This window comes from Canis lupus, chromosome X (assembly GCF_048164855.1).
Source record: "Canis lupus baileyi chromosome X, mCanLup2.hap1, whole genome shotgun sequence".
Classification (NCBI taxonomy): domain Eukaryota; kingdom Metazoa; phylum Chordata; class Mammalia; order Carnivora; family Canidae; genus Canis; species Canis lupus.
In genome coordinates, this window is record NC_132876.1 from 72,590,533 (window position 1) to 72,615,454 (window position 24,922).

The 24,922-nt window shown below is 41.7% G+C and overlaps 1 protein-coding gene across 1 annotated transcript in view; it reads right to left on the bottom strand.

Annotated features, from left to right (window-relative positions):
- AR (androgen receptor) overlaps window positions 1-24,258 on the bottom strand; it is a 189,748-nt gene extending 165,490 nt beyond the window's left edge. The window contains exon 1 of the mRNA XM_072817957.1: window positions 21,502-24,258. Coding sequence (XP_072674058.1) covers window positions 21,502-23,081 — 1,580 coding nt within the window. The 5' untranslated portion in view covers window positions 23,082-24,258. The remainder of the gene's footprint in view (window positions 1-21,501) is intronic.
- Window positions 24,259-24,922: the final 664 nt, after the last annotated feature.

A 24,922-nucleotide genomic window follows, 5' to 3' on the forward strand; every position in this document is an offset into this window, starting at 1 on the left:
ACAGAACAATGGATAGAAAGAGACAGGGACACAGTGACTTAATAGGATGCATGATTACATAGAGGCACAGGCACAGAAGAAGACACGTGATATCCCATCATCAAAGCACATGGAATTAGACCCTGTTTTTAGGTCTCTGTGTCACAACTGTTCAGAAAGAGATCCACATAAACAGACACAGAGAGTCAGGTATACAATTACATAGAAACGTCAAGCCAAGATATGTGTGTAAAAACCACAGCTGTGCACAAGGGTTGAAAACCTGAGGACACCAAGTATGTTGCTCAGTGTCACTAGGGATTTTTCAGGTAAGTGAACGTGCGTGAGAAAAGCAGCCTTGATTTAGTGGATTAAGTACTTTGTTCATGTTAACAATAATGAGATGCTCAAGCCCCCCAACAAAATCTCCCATCCATACCATAGTCTGCCCCAAGGCACTAAACACTAGAACAGCTTAACAAGCAAGATGATCTACAGACCTAATAGCTAGAGCTGTAGTTGCATCCTATACACCACAGTGCAAACCTTATAACACTCACACTGAGTTCTAAGTTTTCAACCAAAGAACCTGCCACCTGTGAAGCCAGAGTATCATTGGGAAAAGGCAAGGAACGTGAGGAGCACTATGCATGCATTTCCCTGCTGTCCTGTACAATTCCTATTCAAAGCAGGCCTCCAGCATCTTGGAGGCAGGCTTTTGCCTAGGCAAGAAGATGAAGCAAAGACTTCTGAGGAGTCCCTCTCTGCTCTCAGTGCCTATAGTAGAATAGAGCAGCTGGATGAATCAGAGTTGATAGACCTTATTGCTATGTACAATGGGAGTGAGAAGGGGCAGAGAAGCAAACATGCTGTCCCCATACTAATATCTTCTTTGTTAATTAGCAGAATTCACAAGTGATTCTATTGACAACAGTGGTATGAAAGGATTACAAGTGGTAATCACACTCCCTTAATCCACCAGGGCCCTAAAGACTAAAAAGCAGGGGGGAAGGCACATATCCCTGCTTTAGACAGAGCTGGGGTCTCAGATCCCTTGTCCCCAGTGTATAGTAGAAAGGGTCAAGATCATGGCCATCCCAGAACATCTGAGCTGAAAGGGGCCTTAAAGAGCATCTAGTACTGACCTGGAAGTCAAAGCCCTTGACTTCCAATATGAATGTGCCATGATAGATTTTTGTGACCTTGGTTTCATCCCTTTTCATGCCTGGGTTTCAACTGTTGCATTTATACAAGGGAGGACTGACCTCCAGGGTTCCTTCTAAATCCTGATTCTTTGGCATAAGCCTGCCTCCTTCCAACTTGCTGTTTGGAATTGATGTCTAGAGGAGAAGTCCAACTAGTCCTTGGAAATGGAAAAAAGTGTTTTTCACCAAGTCCACAAACGCCTGTTATATATGCAAAAAAGGGTAAAAGCCCGGATGCAGACATGCCTACTTGAAACAAGCCTCAAATGTTAAGTTTCAATAAATAAGAGTGGCCTTTAGGGAGATTAGAGGGGGACTTTTTGCCTGTCATCTGCTGACCCTGGAATGTGTAATCTTCTTTTCTTTCATACTTGCTCAGTGCAGAAGCAGTCCACTGATTGCCCTCAGCCCATAGGTGCTACCATCATAATGGAGTCGGCACAGGGGCAATGCCCCACTCCTTATGCTATGCATGTTCAGGCATTCAGGAAAAACAGGACAAGTTTCATCACTGAAGCAGAGCATTTACTCTGTGATCATAAAAAAGCAGTGCTTTAAATCTATAAGCCCCGAGTTTGCAAAACACTTTTAGACTTATCCTTTCATCTATAAAATTTGAATTTATGTCTTAATTTACAGATGAGGAAATTCTGACTCACAACTGTTAACCTGTCCGAGGTTACACAGATAGTAGCTAAAAATGTCTGGACACAAACTCTGGTATTTTGAGCTTACATTCACTGTTCCTTCCCGTACCCCAGTCTTCTTCATTCGGGATCCCCCTGGTAGTCATTCAACTTCTCCTCCCACTTTAGTTCAGCCAGAGGGAAAGAAAACCCTGGCATGAACTCAGGGCTGAAAAGAACTCCTGTCTAGCTCCCACCTTTCACGTCTGCACACACACACAGACACACACACAAAGGGAAGCAGGAGGGGGTATGGCACATGGCTGAAAGGTTCTTAGAAAGAAAGGAAAAGAAGACTTTCTCCCCATCATCCTTATTACTCCCAGTTCTCAGGGAACATTGTGGTTAAGTTTATGAAGCTAAGGAAGTAAAATAAAGATGACAAGTTGCCCAGAATATTCATATCCCAAATTCATTTTTTCTAAATTAGCTATGACTTTGATTTTCCATTTTATAGTTAACCAAGGCACTTAAGAGCCTGGATTAAGGCTGGGCCACAGTACCCATGAAGGTTGTAAAATCTTTTCTGAGGATTACTTAAGAACATGCTAGAGAAGAATGATGTTAAAGGTAGGCAAGAGGCTTTTGGCTAATGGAGGGTACATTTAATGGCCTATATGAAAAATAAAGCTCAAGTGGTACAAAACAGTGAAAACAGCATGAGGCCAGAGGATCAAAAGTCAAAAATCTAAATTAAATCCCAAATCTACCAATTACTCACTGTGTGACTTTGAATAAATCATTAACCTCTCTGAAGCTTAGTTCCTCACCTACAAAGTGAAACTACTAAGAATTGCCTAGGATTAAATTAAACAAGAAAACACCTTGACAATATCTAACACAGTACCTAGCACTGAGAGGTGGATGCTCACAAAAATATAGTATTTGATCAGAATCAGTTTACCCATGCTAGGAAAAAGGCTCCGGTGTCAGATTTTCAAAGCAAGTAGAATAGTGATGCTATAGATTTGCTGACCATTTATTTGGAAACATCTAAGATCAGCTCTTATTCAACAACCCTTGTCACCCTGATCCTCTACACAATATATACATAAAGATTTGGACCTCACTAGGACAACCTAAGTCTCCCATACCTCCTATTAGTAATCCCTCGGCTCCCATCCATCATCACACACCCGATCCTTGCATACCCCCCACCCACACACAAACATAGACACACAGAATCTGAAACATTTTACTTATGTTCTTAGAAATAAAGGATTATGTTGAAAGGCAGTTATTCATAAGGCTGCATATTCATGTACTCAAAATAAGAGACATTCCCACTTTTAGTAGTGCCATACTCACTGCAAAAAAGGATATGACTTGGGATTTTGGTAATGGCATTCATAAGCAGCTGCTTTTATGTATACTATTGATATGTTACTCTCCAGTCTGTGAGATCTCTGAGACCTGAGATGATGTCTTATTACTTTTTGTATCCTCAGAATCCAGTAAAAGGTCTAGTACCAAAGTTGGCACTCAGGAAATGTATTAATGAATAAAAGAGTGAATTAGGGGATAAATGAATGATATGTTTACCATTTAAACAGACTGATATCGCTGAGAATGAAAATGTACCACAAAGGACAGATCAAATCCTTAACACAAAGCTGGAAATAATGTTACCAAATCAAATAGGTACTCATTCATTCATTTATTCAATGATTCATTTAATTTATTATAAATAATGAAAATAATTCATTATAAATAATGAATATAAATATTCATTTATAATGAATGAATATTTCATTATTCATTATAATGAATATAATATTCATTATAAATAATGAATTTATTCATTATTCATTTAATCTGGGCAGTGAGCTTGAAAAAAATTAGACCTACAATCAAAAATTTGTGATCCCGATCCTGGTTTCTCCAGTTATTGTCTGAATTACCATGGAATATCCCATAATTGCCTCTAGTCTAGGTTTCCTCATCTGTAAAATGGGGATGTTAAGCCATGCTGTGCCTACCTCTAAGTTGGTTTTGAGAAGCAGAGGAGATAATGTGTCTGAAAGTACTTGGGGAACTTTCAAGTGCTTCATACCTCCTAGGACTTGGAATCATTTAGTCTCAAACAGGTCCAGTATCTCCACTCTCATTTTCCAATCGTCCACCATTTTTCATATCAATTGGAGCCTGCCACCATACCTTCTGAAAACTATCTAGAAACGAATGCAAAAGGGAAAGGGCTACAAATATCAAACCATTATGTTGTACACCAAAACTCACATAATGTTAAATGGAAATTATACCTCAATAAAAAAAGAGGGAGAGAGAAAGGGGAAGGAAGGCAGAGGACTAGGTCTCTTATTGGCTTTAAGCAATTTTTAGCTTACCTGATTTCTTCTAGGTCCTGGATATGGTTGTCCAAACAAGTCACTGCCGCCACTGATAAAAAAATCTTATGAGACCTTTTAAGGTCATCCAATAAGCATCCTTTCTGGATTCACTCTGGCTTCTCTGTCCAAGGCGGTTTCAGCCAGGTGAAGAAGATGACATGGTAGAAGTTGAGTGGGAGGCTGTGCCAGTCATGAGAGAGAGACAGGCTAAGGAACTAGACATGGCAAATGTTGAAAAGAAGGCAGCAATAGACAAAGACGGGAGCAGTTGCCTTGTAAAAGAAAGGGACTTGGAGTCTGTGGAAAAGAGTTCAAAGGGACCAGGACCAAGAAGCTCAAGGCTTTGTCAAATTTTGGAACTACCAACCTACAGGATGAAAACCAGAGGGATAACTGCCTCTAAGGAAGCCCCAACCTGTACCCACAATGAGCACTTGCTAGCTGCTAACTTCTCCACTTATAAATTAAGAACGGCACTGAAGAATAAAGTAGAAAAAAGTATGTATCATTTTCTAGCACCTGGCATGTGCCATGGTAACGATGCACATGACCAGAAACTAAAAAGGAAAGAGGGAAATGAATATATCAAACTGACACTTTAGTGCTACTCTCAGCTACCAAATGCAGGAACATTATAACTCCAGACAGCTGACCTACTGGAGCCAGAGCTCCTTCCCTTTCACTCTTACTCTTTTAAAAACTGAGAAGGAAACCAAAAGTGATAGAACAAGGAGTCTTAATAGAGGCTCTCTAGAATTGTGGGGGCTAGAAGTGGGTCACCTTGTCCTTCCCCATGGGAGGAAGCCAAACAGATTTCACCTATCAACTTACTCCCCCATAGACTGGAGTATAGTCCTTGTCTCTTGTGATTGGCCAGCTTGCTCTTCAATGACTCAGCAGATCTTTAAATATACCAAGGCAAGGAGCTGCTCTGAGACATAGTTTTAAAAAAAATGTTTTAAACTGTTTGGGGTATTCAGAGGCAGTGAGAAAGGTCCTTTGTAAACATGAGGTTCCCAAGCAAATTTCACACTGCTATGAAGCTCTCTCTCTATGCTAAGGTGCTTGTTTTCATTCTGCTGACTGCCTTTTGCCAGCTGTGTGGAGCACAAGGATGAGAAAGAAGATGGTTCCAGGCCATGGAAGGAATCAAGTAAATTCCTGCCCAGTGATTTTGTAGGGGAAGGGGACCAATGTATATAATGGAGTGACTAGTTTAAACTTTGTTGGGCCTCACACTCACCAAGGGCCCAGACACAATACTGGGTCACTCTGTTCCCTGTGGAGGACCATGATTTCTGGCTGAGAGGAAGGGTCTTTTCACTCTCCCACTCTTCTCAGACCAGCTCAGTCTTGCACTCTGAAACAAGTATCAACTAGTGAAAGATTTCAGCTGAGTTGAGGGAAGTAACTTAATAACTTGCATTACCAAAGCAAATCACACTCTCTGTTATCTGCAATGACCTCACACTTACATTCCAGTCAAAGCATTTTGGAGACTTGGAGCTTGCATAAAGGGGAGGAACAGGCAGCAGTGGCCTGGGGAATGGCCCATGCACTTCAGAGTCTAGTTGTGCATTTTCCCAAGCTCTGCTTGACTGGTATAATAATCATAACAATAAAAGCCGTAAAACAACAATAACAGGTACTATTTATCAAGCTTTTATTCTGGGCCAGGCACTAGTATGAATGTTTTACATTCATTATGTCACTCCTCCTCATAAAAACCCAACAAAGGAAGTATTAGTATCTTCTTTTTAGAAATGAGGAAACTGAAACTAGGAAAGATTAAGTGGCTCAGAGCACGCAGTTAATAATTGTCAGAGACAGGATTTAAACCACGCAGTCAGATGCCAAAGCCTATGTCTGAATCCCAGCACATTATACTTTAGCCCTGACCCCAACCTCTCTCCCAAGAGCCCTCAGCCTTTCTGTTGTTTATTAAAAATCCGTAACTCTACAAGATGCCCCAAATCATCAAGATGGGAATTTTGGAGTATATTTATAGGTTTTCAATTATTAGGAACCAACTGTGGAAATCACCCAATGTGAGTCCAAACCTCTGCCCTATATACATAGTTTTGAATGAGTCCATGTTCTTTCTGAATGTATTCAGAGGGTTAATTTACTACTTGTGTAATACTGCCAGTAGACAGAAAGGATGTGATGAGTAAGGAGGGAACAAATATTTCAGTACCTACCAAGCAACATCCCCTTTATATAAGTTGTTTTATTTAATAAACACAATGACATTGTGAGGAAAGCATTCTACAGATAAAGAGGTTGAGGCTCAGAGATGTTAAGTTACTCACTCAAGGTCACACAGTTGGTTAATGGCTGTGTCAGAACTGAAAGCCAGTTTTAATTCTGGTTGCAGGGTTCTCCAGACTTTTCCTTAGGCCCCTCCTCTAGGAGGAACAAAAGCCTTTGGGGTCAGGAAGGCTCTCAGGATTTGCCTGAGTCCCAGATGTGACAGGGATGGCAAAATCAAACACCTAGAAGTGTCGAGCAAGTAACTTAGGTGAATAAAGCAGGTTACTGGTGTGTGGTCAAATTGCAAAGTACACACCCCATCCAGAGGAGTGATTGATTGCTCCTTGCTTCTGCCTGGTTATTGCCATGCAGGAATATAGGGGCAGTAAGGTCAGATGTTCATTCCCAAAGCTGGATATATGATTTTTTATGTGAAATGACATGAACTAATTTGACAAATATATATACGAGGCACAAAGAAAGCTCACCTGGCCTATCTTCACAAATTCTGATGTAGGGCGAAACTATCCTGAGAAAGCTTTCTTATTATCAAACTGTCATCTATCCTCATTGATTGTGCCCTTTGGAGTACTAGAGAAAAATACCTAACTCCTTTATTCCATAACAGTCCTTCAGATATATTCAGACAATGTTTACGCCTACTGATCTTTTCCTCCCTTTACACACCCAACCCGGCATCCCAGTTTCTCCATGTTTTCCAAGAGGAGATACCCCATGTATAGTGGATTGACTACAAATGTCATCTAATCAGAATTTAACTGAGCAAGACTGTCATTTCCTTTGTTCTGAATCTCCTATTTCTATTACTGGAACTTGTGCCCCATGAGCTGTTTTTAGCGATCACTTAGTAATACTGACCCAGAATCACTTAATAAAAAAATACTTATGGAAAACCTACTATGTGCTAAGTGCTAAGCTATATGTTTTGGATATCTTACACAAAGATTCCATGAAATAATTTTAACCCTGAAAGAGGGTACAGTTTAGGAAGATATATAAGACATGCACATAAATAACTATGATTTAAGGAACTAAGTACCATATATATGGAGAAGAAAAAAAGGATACATCTAAAAGGTATAAACACTGACCCTTGACTTGTACCTAACATCCATCATGTCATTTGATCCTCTCCTGCCCCAAAACTTAGAAACTAGAGATTTCTAGCCCTAGTTTACAGATGAGGAAAGTAAAGCATACACTCTTTCAATCATATTATGTCATAGAGATCACTTCTTGATGAGTTGGGGAATGAGAAATTTTATCTTGTAGGAGACTGTCTTTGAGCTAAGTTTCAAAGAATAGATGGTATTAAAATTGGGATAGCTTCAAGGCCAAAGAATGAGAGAAAGAACATCAAGTTCAAAAAATAAAAGAGTAAGGATGGTTTAAGGTGACAGTGACTAGATCCATCTGGCTGGAGCTGAAGATTTTTGTGAGGGAAGTATAGGACCCGAGGCTAGGACAATAAGCCAGATCACGAAAAGCCTTGGACACCAGACTTCAAGAATTTGGACTTTAACCTATAAGCAACTAAAGGGGAGATGCAATTTCAAACACATATTACCTAAGTTTTGTAGCAAGGCTTCCTCTGTACTGAGTATTGGGAATAAACAGATAAATTAGAATTTCAACCCTCAAGGAACTTATAGAGTGATGGATGAAAGAATACTTATAATACTATAGCTGAATTTTGAGAAGGTTAACCTGGTGGGATGAATACAATATGAGAGGAACAGGGAGGACCAGAGAGAGCAGGCAAGAGGTCACTGAACTAATTCAGGTAAGAGGTGCTGAAGATCTTTTAACTCAGGTAGAAGGAATGACTGAGAAGGCTCTGGGAAACAGCAAAACATCATTTCACTACCCTAATTCCCAAAGACCTTCATGCAGCTTTTCCTGGGCAGTGTGGGGTCATCTCTGATGGAGAACTCTGAACTTGGAAGAGTAGCGATGTTCCCAGAGAAGAGCTTACTCTATCCAACCCCGTATCTGACCTGGCATATTTTGAGCCAAGCCAGCACCTCAGCGAGGTCTAGCAAGTTTTCAAAGCAAACTACCTACCATCTGAAAATATGAGCATGGTTACCATTTTTGGTCTAAAATTAGGTCGTTGATGACTGAAATGTCTCAGTCAAATTTAGTCTTTTTTATTTAAAAGGCTAATCAAACAGATTTTTCAAATGAACAACTGGAAACTTCCAGGCAATACACACTTGTTAACCTTTGTATTTTTAAACAAAGATGAAAAAGAGGAGGAGTAGGTAGAGTAAACAGACCCAAAACATGTTTTGGAATTCTTTCTGCACCCAAACGTCAAATATCAAGGGTTTCCATCTTTTTACTACCAACTCTCAGTTTATGTGACCTCTTCATCCAGTTAGATATTAGGCAATGCTTTCAGAAAGGTGACCCAATACAACAGGTTTGGAAAAATGTTTCCTCTTATATACTGCCAACTTTCAAAAGAAATGGCTAAGTAGTTATCCCTTATTATGAGTGGTAAGATTGTATCTTCTTTAAAAAAAAAATCTGGAAAACAAGACATTTGTAGTACGCTCTTTCTTCCTTTCTTTCTTTTTAAAGATTTTATTTATTCATTCATGAGAGACACACAAAGAGAGGCAGAGACATAGGCAGAAAGAGAAGCAGTCTCTGCTTCTTCTCTGCTTCCCCCTGCGGGGAGCCTGATGTGGGACTTGATCATACGACCCTGTGATCATGACCTCAGCCAAAGGCAGACACTCAACCACTGAGCCATTCAGGCATCCCTGTAGTACCCTCTATTTTCACAACAAAAATGTTATCTGACAACCATATTCAGGTCTTCCTAGGTATCCTGCTCAAGTCATTTGAGCCTAGAAGGACAGAAGTAGCATCTTGTTGTGTACTGTGAAGTTCTTTTTATTTAGGGCAAATTCCATAGGCTATTTTTTTCCTGACATTTGTGTTCCATTTGTCCAATGTCTGGAAGGAGATGGTCTGATCATTTCCCCCTTTCTCTGTCCAATCTTGCTGATGCGTAAGTTTTTTTTTTTTTTTTAAAGTAAGGGGTGGGGTGCTACAGAAAGGAATAGAGGGATACAAGTTAGTGTGAGAAGAGAGCTAGAGTTAGGGAATGCAAAGAAGTCTGGCAGTCTGGAGTCTCAAATTCAAGCTCTGGTTCTGCTACTTACCATTCGACCTTTGGTAAGTACCTTTCCTCCTAAGAGCCCTTAAAAGAGGCTGGTGTATTGTAAGGATGAAAGGTACACAGTGCTTGAAGTTCGGGCACTATGTTTTATATTTTAAAAAATTCAGTATGAGTAGTACCCCTTTCCCCAAATGTACTGAGAAAGAATATAAGTTCTGTAGAGCTGACCTGCCTAGGTTCTAACATAGGCTCTTCCACTGAGTTGTTCTATCACCTTGGTCATGTCTTCCCCTTAATTGTTTTGTGTCTCTTTCCTCATCAGTAACATGGGAATGATAACAGTACCTACCCTAGGGAGTCATTTTGAGGATTAAATGAATTAACACATGTAAAACACATAAAAACAGTTCCTGACTCCAAAAATTCAGCTACTTTATTTTTTTCTTAACTTGGTAGCCCTCCTATTTAAGCAGACAGTGAATTGCCCAGGTTTGTATTAGGCTTTGGGATTTTCAACTACTTCAGTATCTCTGGGCCTTTTTCAATAATTTCTATAGTTCTGCTTTCCAATTCCTAATGTATACGATCAACTTCCTTCCACCACCTTGTGTCTCTCCACCTCCACTTTAATCCCCAGTCATTTACCTACTTGGTGAGGATCAGAAGACTATGGTAGAAGCGGTACATAATTAGGTCATCCCAGTAACCAGTCTTTGGGGATGGTAGCAGTAGATGGCTGGCTAATCTGAGAAGCTGCTGGTATTACATGGTGGTTAGAACCTTGTGGTTTTAAGCCAGACTTCCTGGGTGTGGACACAAGCTCTGCTACTTCCTAGCTATGTGACCTCTCTGGGCCTATTTACCAAGGTTGTTGTGAGAATGAAATGAGTTAATCCATGTAAGGCACCAATATTTGGCACACAGTAAGTGCTATCATTATTATTGCTGTTATTATAATTATTTGTTCTGAGTGGGGAGTCACTTTTCTAATAAGACTTTTACAATGAAGCAACATGGTTAACCCTCAGAACATGCTATGACTAAAAGGCCCAAGCTTCCTATGAGAGTTTGGTCAAGTTCCTTTCCATCTCTGTGCTTCAGATACCATAAAATCATCTGGCTCCCCAGTTCCATGAATTGTAATACTCTATGATCTCAGGCCATTTCTGTTCAGATTCTCTGTAGGTTCCAGATGTGATCAAAGTTCAGTAGCCTTTAAAAGTCTGCTTACTGCGTTTTTCATAGATAAATTATTTTGTTATATAGTCGGGCAAAAACATGATAATATTTCAGTTTGATTGTAGAGGCAGCAGCCAATTTGTTGTGGTGTTCTGATTTTTTATTCACTACTTAGTTTAATTACCTGGTTTAAGGTTTGGGTAAGAAGAGACTCACTCTCTCCCCGAAATGAGGTTTCAGAATAACACTAAGAAAAGAAGTATCTGGTTGGGATCCAAGAGAACTGAATTTATGCTCCAACTCTATGGCCAGCCTGCTGTTTCACCCTTTTTTAAGCTTTCATAAAGTAAAAGGGGAGAGAAGAGAGGGCATCAAAGGTGTAGGTGATCTCTAAAGTCCCAATTAATCTTAAAGAGCAGGAAAGCTGGGAGCACTGTGTGAAGAATGAGAGGAAGTCATCCAGATGTTCACCAGTTAAATTTTATAAATCCAAAATCAGGCTTTTGATTCCTACCCCCCCACACACACACACAATACCTGTTTTCCTTTACAATCTTCATCATCTCAGTAAATGCTCATCACATTTTTTCAAATTGCTCAGATCAAAAGTTTAGAAATCAGCCTTGACGCCTCTCTTTTTCTCACAATGAATATATCATCTGTTAGTAAATGCTATTGGCTCTACCATCAGAATACATCCAGAATCCAGCCACTTCTCATCTCTTCCACCAATACCACCCTGGTCTAAGTCACCATCACCTTTCACCTAGATCACTGTGGTAGCCCCATCTCCCTGATTCTGCCTTGCTCCTACAGTCTCTTCTCCACAGAGACAGTAAGTAAGCAAACAAATGCATATGTTATGAAAAAGTGGTAGATGTTATGAAGAAGGATTCTGTTAAAATATAAGTCAGATCATACTACTTCTCTGCTCAAAACCTTCCAATGAATCCCCATATTAGAGTAAAAGCCAAAGTCCTACTGAAGACCTGTGGTGCCCCTCATTAACTCTGATCCCATATGACTCTCCACTTACTTAAACAGCCATACGGGCCTCCATGCTCTCCTCCATCGCACCAGGTGTGCTCCTATCTGAGGCCCTCTGTACTTGTGGTTGCTTGTGTCTGGAATATTCTAACCCCATATATCTCTGTGGCTCACTTCTTCATCTTCCTCATATCTCTGCTCAAATATTACATTCTCAGTGAGGCTTTCTCTGATCAAAAAATATAAAATAGTCTCTCACCCAATGAATCTCTCCCACAATCTGTTAAGCTATTCTTCAGGACACGTATGTCTTCTCTCACTGCACGGTAAACTCCACAAAGGAAGGAGTTTTTGTCTGTATTGTTCATTATTGTATCAGTGGTCTCTATTATGGAACTTGGCACATAGTAAGTGTTCCTTAAGTATTTGTGGTATCAATGCAGATTATAAAGTAGGATGGTAGGTTACTGACACTCAGAATTCTTATACAAACCAATCCACCAAACTCAATCTAGTGAGTAAATAAGAGACCCCAAGTTTTACCAGTGTCTATTATTGATACCAATTAAGGTTCCTTTGCCTCTCTGAATCTCCTACTTCTTACATATGACATGAGAGAGATGTGGAATTCGAAAAAAGGAAAAATTTGAGGAACAGAATGAGACTGAGATCCTAGCTCTGTCACTTTGAGGCTGTTTGACTTCAGACGCATTACCTAACCTCTCTGAACATAATATTTACAGTGGGAGTAATAATAGTATAGGAATATGAAAAGTATTCTACCTAAAACCTGCCATATATATATATATATATATATATATATATATATATATATAAAAGAGGATGAAATGCAAGAATAGGATATGAAAGTGCTACTGAAAAATACCCAACGTCACTGCTCCCAGCTTCACATTCAGAAAAAGGTATTAAGGGATCAGCGTTACTAAAAACGTTTTGTGCATTGGGAAGGGACATCCCAGATAAAATACTAAGTACCTCAGTAACTTATTTATTGTCTGGTAGTAGGTGGCTCTGGCCCAAATTATCCTGTAAGGTGCTGAATCCATCAAAGGAGGCCAACCATTCCCAGGGAATTCCTGCCACAGGACACTTGCAGTCCCCCTAGCGGCCAGATAAGTGGGACTACACTTCCACAAGCAAAGAATCTACTCAATCAGCAGAAAAAAAGAACCCATGATTAAAAGGGTGGGCCATTTCTAAAAGCTGCATCATCTAATTCAACAAAGCCCTTATATATATATAAGGCTCCTGAATGGAGCCTGCTTCTCCCTCTGCCTGTGTCTCTGTCTCTCATGAATAAATAAATAAAATCTTTAAAAAAGGCCTATAATCCATTGCTAGAATTCAATCATGTCCCCACTAAATCCATAAAGGATAAGAGGCAGTCACAGGTATTACTGCTGACCAATGCAGCTTACACTGATCCATCCTTTTTCAAATGTCTACATTTAAAAAATATGTGCCATACAATCCAGCATCTCATTATACTGGCATCATATTAGAGTGTTGCCATCCTGTTTTGTTTTTGTTGGTTTTTTAATAGCTATAGACTCTTTGAGGGAAGTGAACTTAAGATTCTTCTGAATTGTGTCCACTTTACCCTCACCTCCACACACAGGTAAACATATGGCAGTGATTAAAGAAAAGTGGTTGATTGATGTGTAGTTTTTATTTTAAGATTTTATTTATTTATTCATGAGAGACAGAGAGAGAGATGAGCAGAGACATAGGCAGAGGGAGAAGCAGGCTCCTCTGGGGAGCCTGATGTGGGGCTCGATCCTAGGACCCCAGCATCATGACCTGAGCTGAAAGCATATGCTCAACCACTGAGCCACACAGGTGCCCTCTGATGTGTACTTTTGAAAAATCACTTTAGTAGGGTCATCTGTAAAGAGAGCAAGGTCATGATAGGACCTGTTAGTGGCCTACCTTTATCAGGACACGATAGCTGCAGCTGATTAGATATGACCCTTAGCCTAGAGTATTAATGAAGCCAAAGCTCAGTCCCTTTATAAGTATATTGTATCTCTGCTTCATGGTTATAGAGTCCATCCCTGAAAATAAGCCCAAATTATATGAGAGTAAATGAACCATTTCCTCATCTAGAAATATACACCAGAAAGAATGGTGGCATTTACTTTATCCAAAGGACAACACATAAAAATATAAAATTATGACTCCAGCTATTTACACAAATCTAAACATAAGCCAAATACGGCTAGTTATTTCTTTGGCCTAGTTTGCATTTGTTACCTCTTCACGCTAGTTTTGTGTGTAGAAATTATTAATTCCTCATCTCCTTGCTAGGAGAAGCAGTAGGTTTCTTTCCTACTGTTCTCTAAAGACCTGATAATTTTAGAGACAATCTTCTATTCATTCAGAAAAGGGCTGGCATTACCAATTTCAATTTACAGCTGAGGAAAATTGAGAACAGTGTCCCTATGCAGCCTTCATATAGGATGAGACAAACTATGCTTTAACTTTAGTACAGCAACGGAAACCTTCTGCTTCTTAAATCCCAGAGGTGTTCCAAACTCAGGTACTTTCAGCACGGTTGTAGGATCCTAGGTCAATAAACAAAAATCAATTCTAACGCTATACGCTGGCAAGGAACAATTTAAAAGGGATATAAGGAAAATTATTTCATTTATGGTAGCATTAAAAATTAAAATATTTAGGAATAAGTCTAACAAAAGCACAAAAGTTATACTCTTAAAAACATTCTTGAAAAAAGAGCTAAATAAATGAAAAGACATCCCATGGTCACAGATCAGAAGGTTTAACATAGTTAAGATGGCAACACTCCCCAAATTGATCTATAGGTTCAGTGCAACCTCTATCATAATCCCAACGGGCTTCTTTGTAGAAATTAGCAAGCTGATCCTACAAATCAATACAGAAATTCAAGGAACCCAGAATATCCAAAAAAAAAAAAATCTTAAAAAAGAACAAAGTTGAAGAGTTCACACTTCCTCAATTTCAAAACTTACTAAGCACCTACAGTAATTAAGACAGTGTGGTACTGGTAAAAGATCGGTGGAATACAATTCAGAGTCTAGAAATAAAACTTCACGTTTATAGTCAACTGATTTTATAGGGTACCAAAACAGTTAAATAAGGAAAGATTCCACAAATGGTACTGTGATGACTGTACAAATGGTGCTGTGATGACTGCACCATTTGTTGATATCTACATGCAAAAGAATGAAGTTAAAGCCCTACTCACATCTTGAGTTATATAAACACTCAAAATTGGTCAAAAACCAGTTAGGAAGGAAACCTAGGTGTTAATCTTTGTGACCTTGGATTAGGCAAGGCATTCTTATATGTGACACCAAAATCACAAGCTGTCTAAGAAAACAATAGATTGGGCTTTATCAAAATTTAAAATGTTTGTGCTTCAATGGATAACATCAAGAAAGTGAAAAGACAGCTCATAGAATGTGATAAAATATTCACAAATCATAATTTGTTACAGGACTTGTATCTAGACTACATTAAAAAACTCCTACAACTCAATAATAAAAAGACAAATAATGCAATTAAAAATGAGCAAAGGTTCTGGATATTTTTCCAAAGAAGATATACAAAGAGCCAATAAGGAAATGAAAATATGGTTAATATTACTGATTATTAAAGAAATGTAAATCAAAACCATTTTGAGATAACTTCACACACATTCAGGACAACTTATAATTAAAAAGACAAAGGCAACACATATTGGCAAGATGTAGAAACAGGGAACCCTCATATATTGTGAGTGAGATTGTAAAATGGAGAAGTCAATTTTGAAAACAGTTTGGGATTTCCTCAATAGGTTAAACACAGAGTTACCACAGGATCTTGACACTCCATTCTCAGGTATGTACCCAAAATAATTAAAAATATTATGTTCACACGCCCACAAAAAATTTGTATGAATTTTTATAAATGTTCATAGCAGTATTGGTCATAAAAGTCAAAAGGTGGTAACAACTATTAATGTTCATCAATTGATGCATAGGTAGATAAAATGTGATACATCCATTTAATGGAACATTATTTAGTTATAAAAAAGAATGAAGTACTGATAACTGCTTTGACATAGACGAACATTGAAAATAATATTCTATATGAAGGAAGCTAATCACAAAAGATCACATATAGCATGATTCAATTTAAAGGAACTATTAAAGAAAATAAAATAACTGTTAAAATCAGCAAACCCATAGAGACCAAAAGATTGATGGTTGATAGTTGCTCTTTTGGCAGGAAGGATAACTGCTAAGTGATTAAAATATTATAGAATAGTGATGACGGTTTCCCGACTCTTAAAAACCACTTAATTGCACACTTTTTAAAAAAAGATTGTATTTATTTGAAAGAGAGACAGTAAGCATAAACAGGAGACTGCACAGTGGCAGAAGGAAAAGGAGAAGTAAGAAGTAGGCTCCCCACTAAGCAGGGAACTGGACTCTGGGCTTGATCCCAGGACTCTGGGATCATGACCTGAGCCTAACAGGGACACTTAACAACTGAGCCACCCAGGCACCCTGAACTGCACATTTTTAATGGATGAAATATATATATATATATATATATATATATATATATATATATATATATATTTCTCAAGTAACTAGCACTTTAGAGCTATAAGTTTATCTGGATGAGCCACTCTCAACTCTACTGTGGCCTGCAGGTTGGCAGCAGGAAATGGTTTAAGGAAGAAAGGGTGGCAGCACCCATGAGTGTGCAAGGGATTGTGCATAATTCACAGTCCTATCATTTCTGTGTAACAACCACTGAAAGTAGCCCTTACTGAGCAAAAATCTAAAACATTTTCTATCGGGTGGGAAGCCTGGAGGAAAAAAAAAGCTGAGAAGTGCTGCTCTAGAGAAATTTTTCCACAGAGTAAACAAACATTATAGGAAACTCCACTATTTCTATACCCTCAACTAGCAAAGGTTTGTTCACTAAGCATCTTCCCAGCCTACTCAAACTTACATGAGTGCTAGCCCGTAAACTATAAGACATTGGGTCTTTTCTTTTAAAAAGGTGCTAGTAAATTTGAGATTTCATAATTCTCTTCAATACAACAAATGCCAACCAATACTGATAACTGTAGAGAAAGTTACGAGCAATGAAAAAAAAAAGTCAGCTTTGTGTTTAGGATGAGGATCACTAAACTCTGAATCCAACATTTCAGAACTTGATGAAATGCTGGTAGGGGAAGCCTCAGGTAGAATAGTTTCTTCAATATTTTTCTTTGTTTTAACTTTTTAAAAGATTTTATTTATTTATTCATGAGAGACAGAGAGACAGAGACAGAGATACACACACACAGGCAGAGGGAGAAGCACGCTCCATGCAGGGAGCCTGACATGGGACTCTACCCGGGTCTCCAGGATCAGGCCCTGGGCTGAAGGCAGCAGTAAACTGCTGAGCCACCCGGACTGCCCTCTTTCTTTGTTTTTAAATGATTACATAGCATCAGCATATTTATCCGTCCAGCCAGACACTTCTAACAAGCACACACACACACACACACACACACACACACCCAGATTTAGGTCTTGCTTGTCAAAGTGTGGTAGATGTCTGACCCAGCATCATCTCAATGAGGGTCCAGTTATTTTCAGGCTTTGAGAAAAAGGTTACCAAAATGGCCAGTAAACAGAGACAGAGATCAAAGGAGAGAGAGTGAGCAGCTGGCAAAATACTTCATTAAGTCACCAAGTCCTCACAACATCTAGTTCAGCTTCTCAGCAACTACTCATTCAGGCTCTAACCTTAAGCTAAAAAAGCCCAGCTACTAATTTTGCAATCCCCTCAAGTCATCTAGCCTTAAAAGAGAGGTGCTGAGGTTGATCTGATCGGTTACTCTCCAGATTAAAAAAAGAAATCTTTAGGAGGATGCCACAGGTGTAAGTGAGGAAAATATCCTGAAAACAAGAAAGAAGTGTCTATGTTTCCATTTAGCTAAAAGCATGAAAGGAGAGAAATGAAAGAAAATCTGGGACAAGGCAGCACTCGATGAAGCTGCAGACAAAGAGAAAATGGTGGAGAGGTAGGGGGGTGGGGAGAGGTTTCCTTTTCCCTCTCTGACCAACCTCAAAAAACTTGATTTTTGTTTGCTTTCTATTTTTCAGAATAATGATTTCAGGTTTGGTTATAAGATAAGTCCCTTGCTTGCCACACCCAACCTACATTTTGTTCCCTGTTTGAGCAGATTTACAAATTGATATCATCAAGGGGAAAAAAATAACAAAACTGTCCAGTCCTTAATTCCAACTCATAATCCCATGAAGAGCAGTCACAGTACAAGTAAGAGTCAGAGACCTAAGGATTCATTGTTTTGAATGTGTATATGTAGACCAGAGGAGAAAATTATTACAGGGAAGAAAAACACTTTAAAAAAGAAAATTAAATGCACCAACAAATTCAATTATTATTAAATCAAGGTTTGCAACTCAAAGAATGAAAGTCTGATCAGGTAAAATTAGCACTGGCAGAAAGTGTCCCAAAGTGACCCTGCAATTGGAAGGCTTCAAACTTCTTGGAAAATAGCTCTTACTGATGTTAACCTTTGGCAGAGCTAAAAGAGATACTCTGAGGAAGACCAAGAGGAGCCTTCCATCAGCACATCTTACATATATTTCCAAATGAGATATCACCTAGTGTGGCTATTTGGTTCTCTGGTTCTGATCACTGGTACCCAAACGTAACTCACTAGTTATTTGCTGACAATGGAGAAAGGATGCTTATTTACAGCATACTGACTCTCAAGAACTATGGACAGAAAGCATCAGACTATCTTGGTCCCAAAGCAAAATTCTGCATTACAAAACAAACTGCTCCTTGCAAAATAGTCATAAAAATGTGTTTTGTGTTTGATAACTAAAGATGAGAGAGGAGATGGAAAGGGGAGTAATAAAATGCCTTCTTTATAATAAGAGGAAAAAAAGCAGAATTTGCCGATCTCAAAGCACTAAAGAAATAATAACTGTTATAAAAATCAGAACAAATTACCAAGAGAAAAATTAAAATGTTCTTTTTGCATCTGGATAATTAATATCTAAATCTCAACTTTAATTCCTGCACAAGCTTCCTTGGGTCTCTACTCCCATCACTTTTTATTATTCCTTCTGTTCAAACTACATGCTAAATTAAGTTTTTTTTTAAGGTCCACCTTCAGTTTCTCTCCTTCATCCTTTCTCCTTTCAGCAGAAACATTGTAGATATATAAGAACACAGAGTTATTCCAAAGGTTACTAAAGTTAAAGCCCCCCCCCCATTAACTAATGTGTATGAACACACACACACACAATTGAAAAAGGGAGGAATCCAACATTATTGGAAGCCTCTAGAATTCTTAGATTTTTTAACTCAAATTTGGCATATAATGCATGCAATACAGACTGGAAGTTCTGGCTTTGGCTTTAAAAAAACCCTTGCCTTTCACCAAATTGTGCCCCAGTAAAGTGAGAAAGAAAGATAAAGTAGGAAAAGGTCAACTTTTAGACTGCGATTGGTTGCATTCTGATGAAATTGATAAATCTTAAAAAAAAAAAAAACTGACTCAATGATTTTCTAAGACCTGGGATAAAATAACCTAGCTTACTGCCCACCTGATGGGAAGAACTTTTTGCTTTCTATGGCTACTGCCTAAAAATCTCAGGTTATGTTTTCAAGGAAACACATCCCTTAACAAATATGTGGAATTGTTCATTTCCTATTACTTGAGTTAATTGGCGGGGGGGGGGGGGGGGGGGGGGGGGGGGGAGGGGCAGTGCAGAAGAGAGAAGGTTCCAGTTTAGCATCATGGTTATGTCAAGAAGTACCTTAGACATCTCCATCCCTCAAAAAACTTCACAGTAGAACTAACTGCCAACAACACTAGGGGAAAAAAAAATTAACCCTATCAAATAAATCTGTTCTTATAAAATGAAGAAAACCTTTTATACCATGGTATAACCAAATTGCAAAAATAATTTTTAGAAAAAACCCAAACTAACTGGAAAACGTTTTGATGATATAAATAAACCCTTTGAAAATCCTGTAAGCCAAACATTAAAAATCTAATAGTAGGATGTAAAGGCTGGTAACAAGCTGTTTCTTCAATAGCCCAGAAAATAATATTTTACAAAATCCTATCCTCTTTTCTTCCCTAACACTGTTCTATCAATCTTCCAAGAACAAAAGCATCGGTGAAAGGAGGCAAATTGTTGGATTTAAGTCACTAAAGATGCTAATAAGGCTAACAAAGAAATTTTGGAAAAGTCACAGATAAAAAAATAGCTAAAGAAAAACATAACAAGACAACTCCAAGGGGACATCAGCACCCACCACACCTGAGGAGTTAGTTCCTTGGTCAGTATTCCCTCCCTCACTGAGATAAATTAGTATCTTTGTTTGGAGGGGGGAATCTTCAACATGATCTCCTCAAATATGGGAGGCTCAACAAATATGGGAAGAATCTTTAATAAGGCAGATGAACTTGATCACCATTTTTCTCATTAAAAGTCATGGGCAAGATTATGGCTTACAAGTCCCTAACAGTTCTTACCAAGTTTTTTAAAAGTAGCAGCTCATATCTTAAAATGCAAGCACATCTACTATAACATTGTGTGTCAACTATACTTTAATTAAAAAATGCAAGCATGTTCTTAAAATGAAGGAATATATTAAAGAGCCTCACTCCTCCCTCCCAAAAGTAATTTCTGAGCACAATGGAATAGCAGAAAAGTCCTTTAAAAAATTTCCAACACTTTATAAGTCAGACTCAGGTCTCGCTAAATTATCTATTAAAAGAACATTCTCCTCTTTTGTGGATCTGATGCAAACTCGAAGTGGGAGGCTGTGAATCTGCTGTACTCCAAAGAGAAAATAAACACTTTACAAGAGAAAACCGACCCAAGTAGCTATTTCCAACATGGTCAACCTGTGAGAGCAAATATTGCCCAGTGTTTACGAAGAAATGTTGTCTGCTAGTTTTCCTCTACCTTTGCTCGCTCTACTCCTGCCCGGTTGGATTCTCTTTGCTGACTTCCAACCCTGGGGCAAATCCTCAGTTGTCCCAGAGGAAGGAACTTCATCCTATCTTCACACAGCGGTCCTCAGAACTCAGAGAAAAGACCTTCTTCCCCTAATCCGGGCACCTCCATTTTATCTCTTTGGAGGAGGCGGGCTCAGAAAAGTTTAGGCCAGTCCTTTTGCCTCTAACCTGCCAAGAACAGCCACAGGCTGGGAGGCAAACCCTAACACACTCTTAAGAGGTGAAACTGCCCATATTTCCTGTGCAGGTTCTCAGATTTGGGAAGAGGGAGGAGAAAAAGTACTGGAGAGCTTAAGAGCTTGAAGGTGGCCCTTACTATTGGATTTAAATTTGGAGCCTTTGGGACCTGGAGCACCATGAGGATTTTAAGAGGCTGGAGGTGGGGGAGGTGTTGTTAAGGTATCTGGAAGGGCACACAGCAGCATCCAGGGCTCTTGGTTGTGGGGAGTGGGGCACACGGTGGGGATTCTGAGCACAAAGGTCTTCTCTTTGGCAGGCTAGAAGTACCCAGAAGGCTCCAGATTCAGGGCGGCCCTTTTTATGGAACACTGTTGAGCTCTCCCAGGGGCAGAGTGTTCCGGCAGGTAGAAGAGTGATACCCCAGAACACCGACTAGGGTGATTCAAAGATATGTGGAGGAGGAGAAACTTACCGCATGTCCCCATAGGGTCCGGAGTAGCTCTCCATCCAAGAGCCCATCTCGCTTTTGACACAACTAGGACTTGGAAAGGGCACTCTGCTCACCACACCGCCCGGATACCACACATCAGGTGGAGGGAAGTCACCTTCCTGGCCCGCCAATCCCTGAGGTGGCCGAGTGTAGCCATAGGGGGCTACAGATCCCCCGTCGCCTGCACTGCCGCCTCCACTCCCGCCGCAGGGCCCATACAGCTGGCCTTCTTCTGCTGTGAAGAGAGTGTGCCAGGAAGAGGAGGTGGTGGCCGAAGGTGAGCCCGAGCTGGGTCCTGCTGCACCCGCTCCGTGCAGGCTCGCCAGATCCCCGTAGCGGCATTGTGCCGCTGCAGCCGCCCAGGCGCTGCCATAGTCCAGAGGGTTTTCCAGCTTGATGCGGGTGTGAGGATGGGGAGGTGGTGGATGGGGAGGCGGCCCGCCTAGGGAGAGAGGAAAGTTGTAGTAGTCTCGACTTTGATAAGCTGCCGCTTCATCTAGTGCTCCAGACTTGTAAAGAGACAGGGTGGATGGCATCTCAAGTGTTCCGGAGCCCCCTGCTTCACTGCTGCTCGAACAGCCCAGGCTGTCCCCATCCAACCCTTTCGCATAACCTGCCTTGAAAGGGGAATATTCAGCAGTTTCTTCGGTGCCCTTGCCCGGGCCGTCATCCAGCAGAGAACCTTTGCATTCGGCCAGCGGAGCGCAAGGACGTACGGCGGGTGGACCTCCCAGGAGCGGGGCGTACATACAATCCCCCCGAAGCTGTTCCCCAGGGCTCAGATGTTCCAATGCCTCCACACCCAAACCCATGGACACCGACACTGCCTTACACAACTCCTTGGCGCTGTCCGAGATGGTCGAACTGCCACCTAGGTAACTGTCCTTGGAGGAGGTGGAAGCACCGGCGGCCTCCCTTGCTCTCCCGCTGCTGCTACCTTCTGATACTACCTCCTGCTGTTGCTGCTGCTGCTGCTGCTGTTGCTGTTGCTGCTGCTGCTGCTGCTGCTGCTGCTGCTGCTGAAGGAGTTGCATGGTTCCAGCCTCGCTCAGGATGTCTTTAAGATCGGTGGAACAGCTACTTAAGCCCGGGAAAGTGGGGCCCAGCAGTGACAATGTGGATGGGGCAGCTGAGTCATTCTCGTCCGGTGGTGCTGGCTGCTGCTGCTGCAGCCCCTTGCCGGTGGCCGAAGCCACTCCAGGCTCTGGAACGCAGGCACTCTCCGGATGGCCCTTGGAGGCTGACCGCTGTTGGGAAGGCTGCTGTTCCTCATCCAGAGCCAGGTAGCCTGTGGGGCCTCTGCTCTGCGCTTGGGGAGAGCCATCGTCACCCTGCTGTTGCTGCTGCTGCTGCCGAGGACTGGTCTCCTGCTGCTGCTGCTGCTGCTGCTGCTGCTGCTGCAAATGGGCACCGGGAGGTGCTGCGCTCACGGCCTCAGGGTGCCTGGGGCCCGGGTTCTGGATCACTTCGCGCACACTCTGGAACAGGTTCTGGAAAGCTCCTCGATAGGTCTTGGACGGCGGCCGGGGGTAGACCCTCCCTAGCCCTAACTGTACCTCCATCCTTGGGCTTGGCTGACTCTTCCACCTAATTCCTTTAACCCGTTTCCCCTTCTCTAGCCTAGAAGAGTTCAACAGGCTGCGATGCGGTCGTCGCTGCAGCTAGCTGCCCACCAGCGGGAAGCTCCTGGAAAGGAAACTTGCAGGAATAACCAAGCAAAAAGCACTCTGACAGCCTCAAAGTCTCCTGCACAGTAAAACGCGCTGGGCACGATCTGCCGTGCTAGGCTCACAGTCTGTTCCTGAAATCTTGGGAGGGTAGATTCAAAAGATGCCCAAGTCTTGAAGGAAACAAAAGAAAAACAAGGGAAACCCTCTACCTTCCAAATTCAGTGTCCACTGAAGCAGGTGCAAATAGGAACCGGATTATTTTTCTTTTTGTTTTATCTTGGGTTTGGGGGTTTGTTTTGTTTTGTTCGGATTTTGTTTTTGTTTTGAATTGTCTATGGAAGCCCTGACCGCCTTTTCATTGTTTGGTCTCTGGCCCTGCAAACTGGGGGGGGGGGGGGGGGGAAGGAAATGAGCTGCTGGTACAGAGGAAGAAGGTAAAGGAATGAGGGAAAACTGGGGGCCAGCCCCGCGTACCGCCTAACTAGCCCGGTCCCAGCGGCAGTGCTGAAGCGGCTCACTGGTAGTCTGGCTCCCCAGAGCCGTCTTTGCAACGTGCAGCTAGCTCGCCTGTTCGCAGCCAAAGGGAGTTACCTCTCTGCAAACTCTGGCCGGCCTCGCTGGGCCGACTTGGAGGGGGGGGGAGTAGGAGGACGGGCCGAGAGAAGCCGGCTGAGGCAGCAACAGGAGAACCGTGTGTGTGTGGCGGGGGGTGGTGGAAAGGAGGAGGACAAAAGCAGCCGTCAGTCCTACCCGGCACTTTCCTCGCTTCCTCCGAGTCTCTAGCTGCTTTAAAAACTTCACCGAAGAGGAAAGGGCAGCTCTGGGGCGGCGGCTCCAAGCCGCGGCGCTGCAAGAAGCGTTGGCTGCTGCGGGAGCCCAGCTGGGGTTGACGCGGTACGTCCCTTCAGCTCCTGTCCGACACTGGAGCGGGGAGTTCGGTCGCTTTCCTCTGCTGCCTCTTCTGCCTCCCAGCTAGTTTGGGACCCTCCAGCTCTCCCCGCACGCTGGTTCCCTGGGATCTCCGAAGGGGCGCTAGGAGGTGGAGAGCAAAAGCAACAGTTTGCTAGTCGGGTCCCGCCCCCGCCGGGCCGGCCTCCTAGCCTTCCCACCTCCTTTCTCGCTCCCCTCCCCTTTTCTTTTCTCCCCTCCCCTCGCGGCGCGCTATTGCACCGTGGCTTTGGAGAAATGAGTGCTGGCGAAGCGTGGGTGAAAGCAGGAGAGGGGAGCTTTAGCCCAGGAGGACCCTAGCTCCCTGGATACCTCTTACTTTTCGGGACCAGGCTTTACATGCCAGAGCTGAAGCTTTAACCCGGAGCTTTATTTTGAGGACAGTGCCAAGTGGAGCTCCCTAAGGCCAGCACTTACAGATTTGGTTCCGAAGTCCAATCTCAAAACAGACTCTGCTTGTGTGTGAGGGGGAAGGGAGAAGGTAGCGGCGACAGGAGTACCAGCGTGTCAGACGGGGGGCTATATGTTCAAAGCAGACAGAAGCGCAGATGGGAGGGTCTCCTCCAAACTGAGGAAGAAGCTATGGACAAAGCAGCTGATACTTGCTGAAACCTTCCGAATTTTCCTTAGGGGTATATTGGCCTTGTGGCATGATGTCAATTGCGCTAGGAACCCTCTGCCTAATAACCAGAGGACAACTCTACCCTCTTCTCTTCCTGTGTGCCTATTTGCCTCTAAACATACACTTCTCATCTATCCAGACACGCAAAGGCAAAATCACCCAG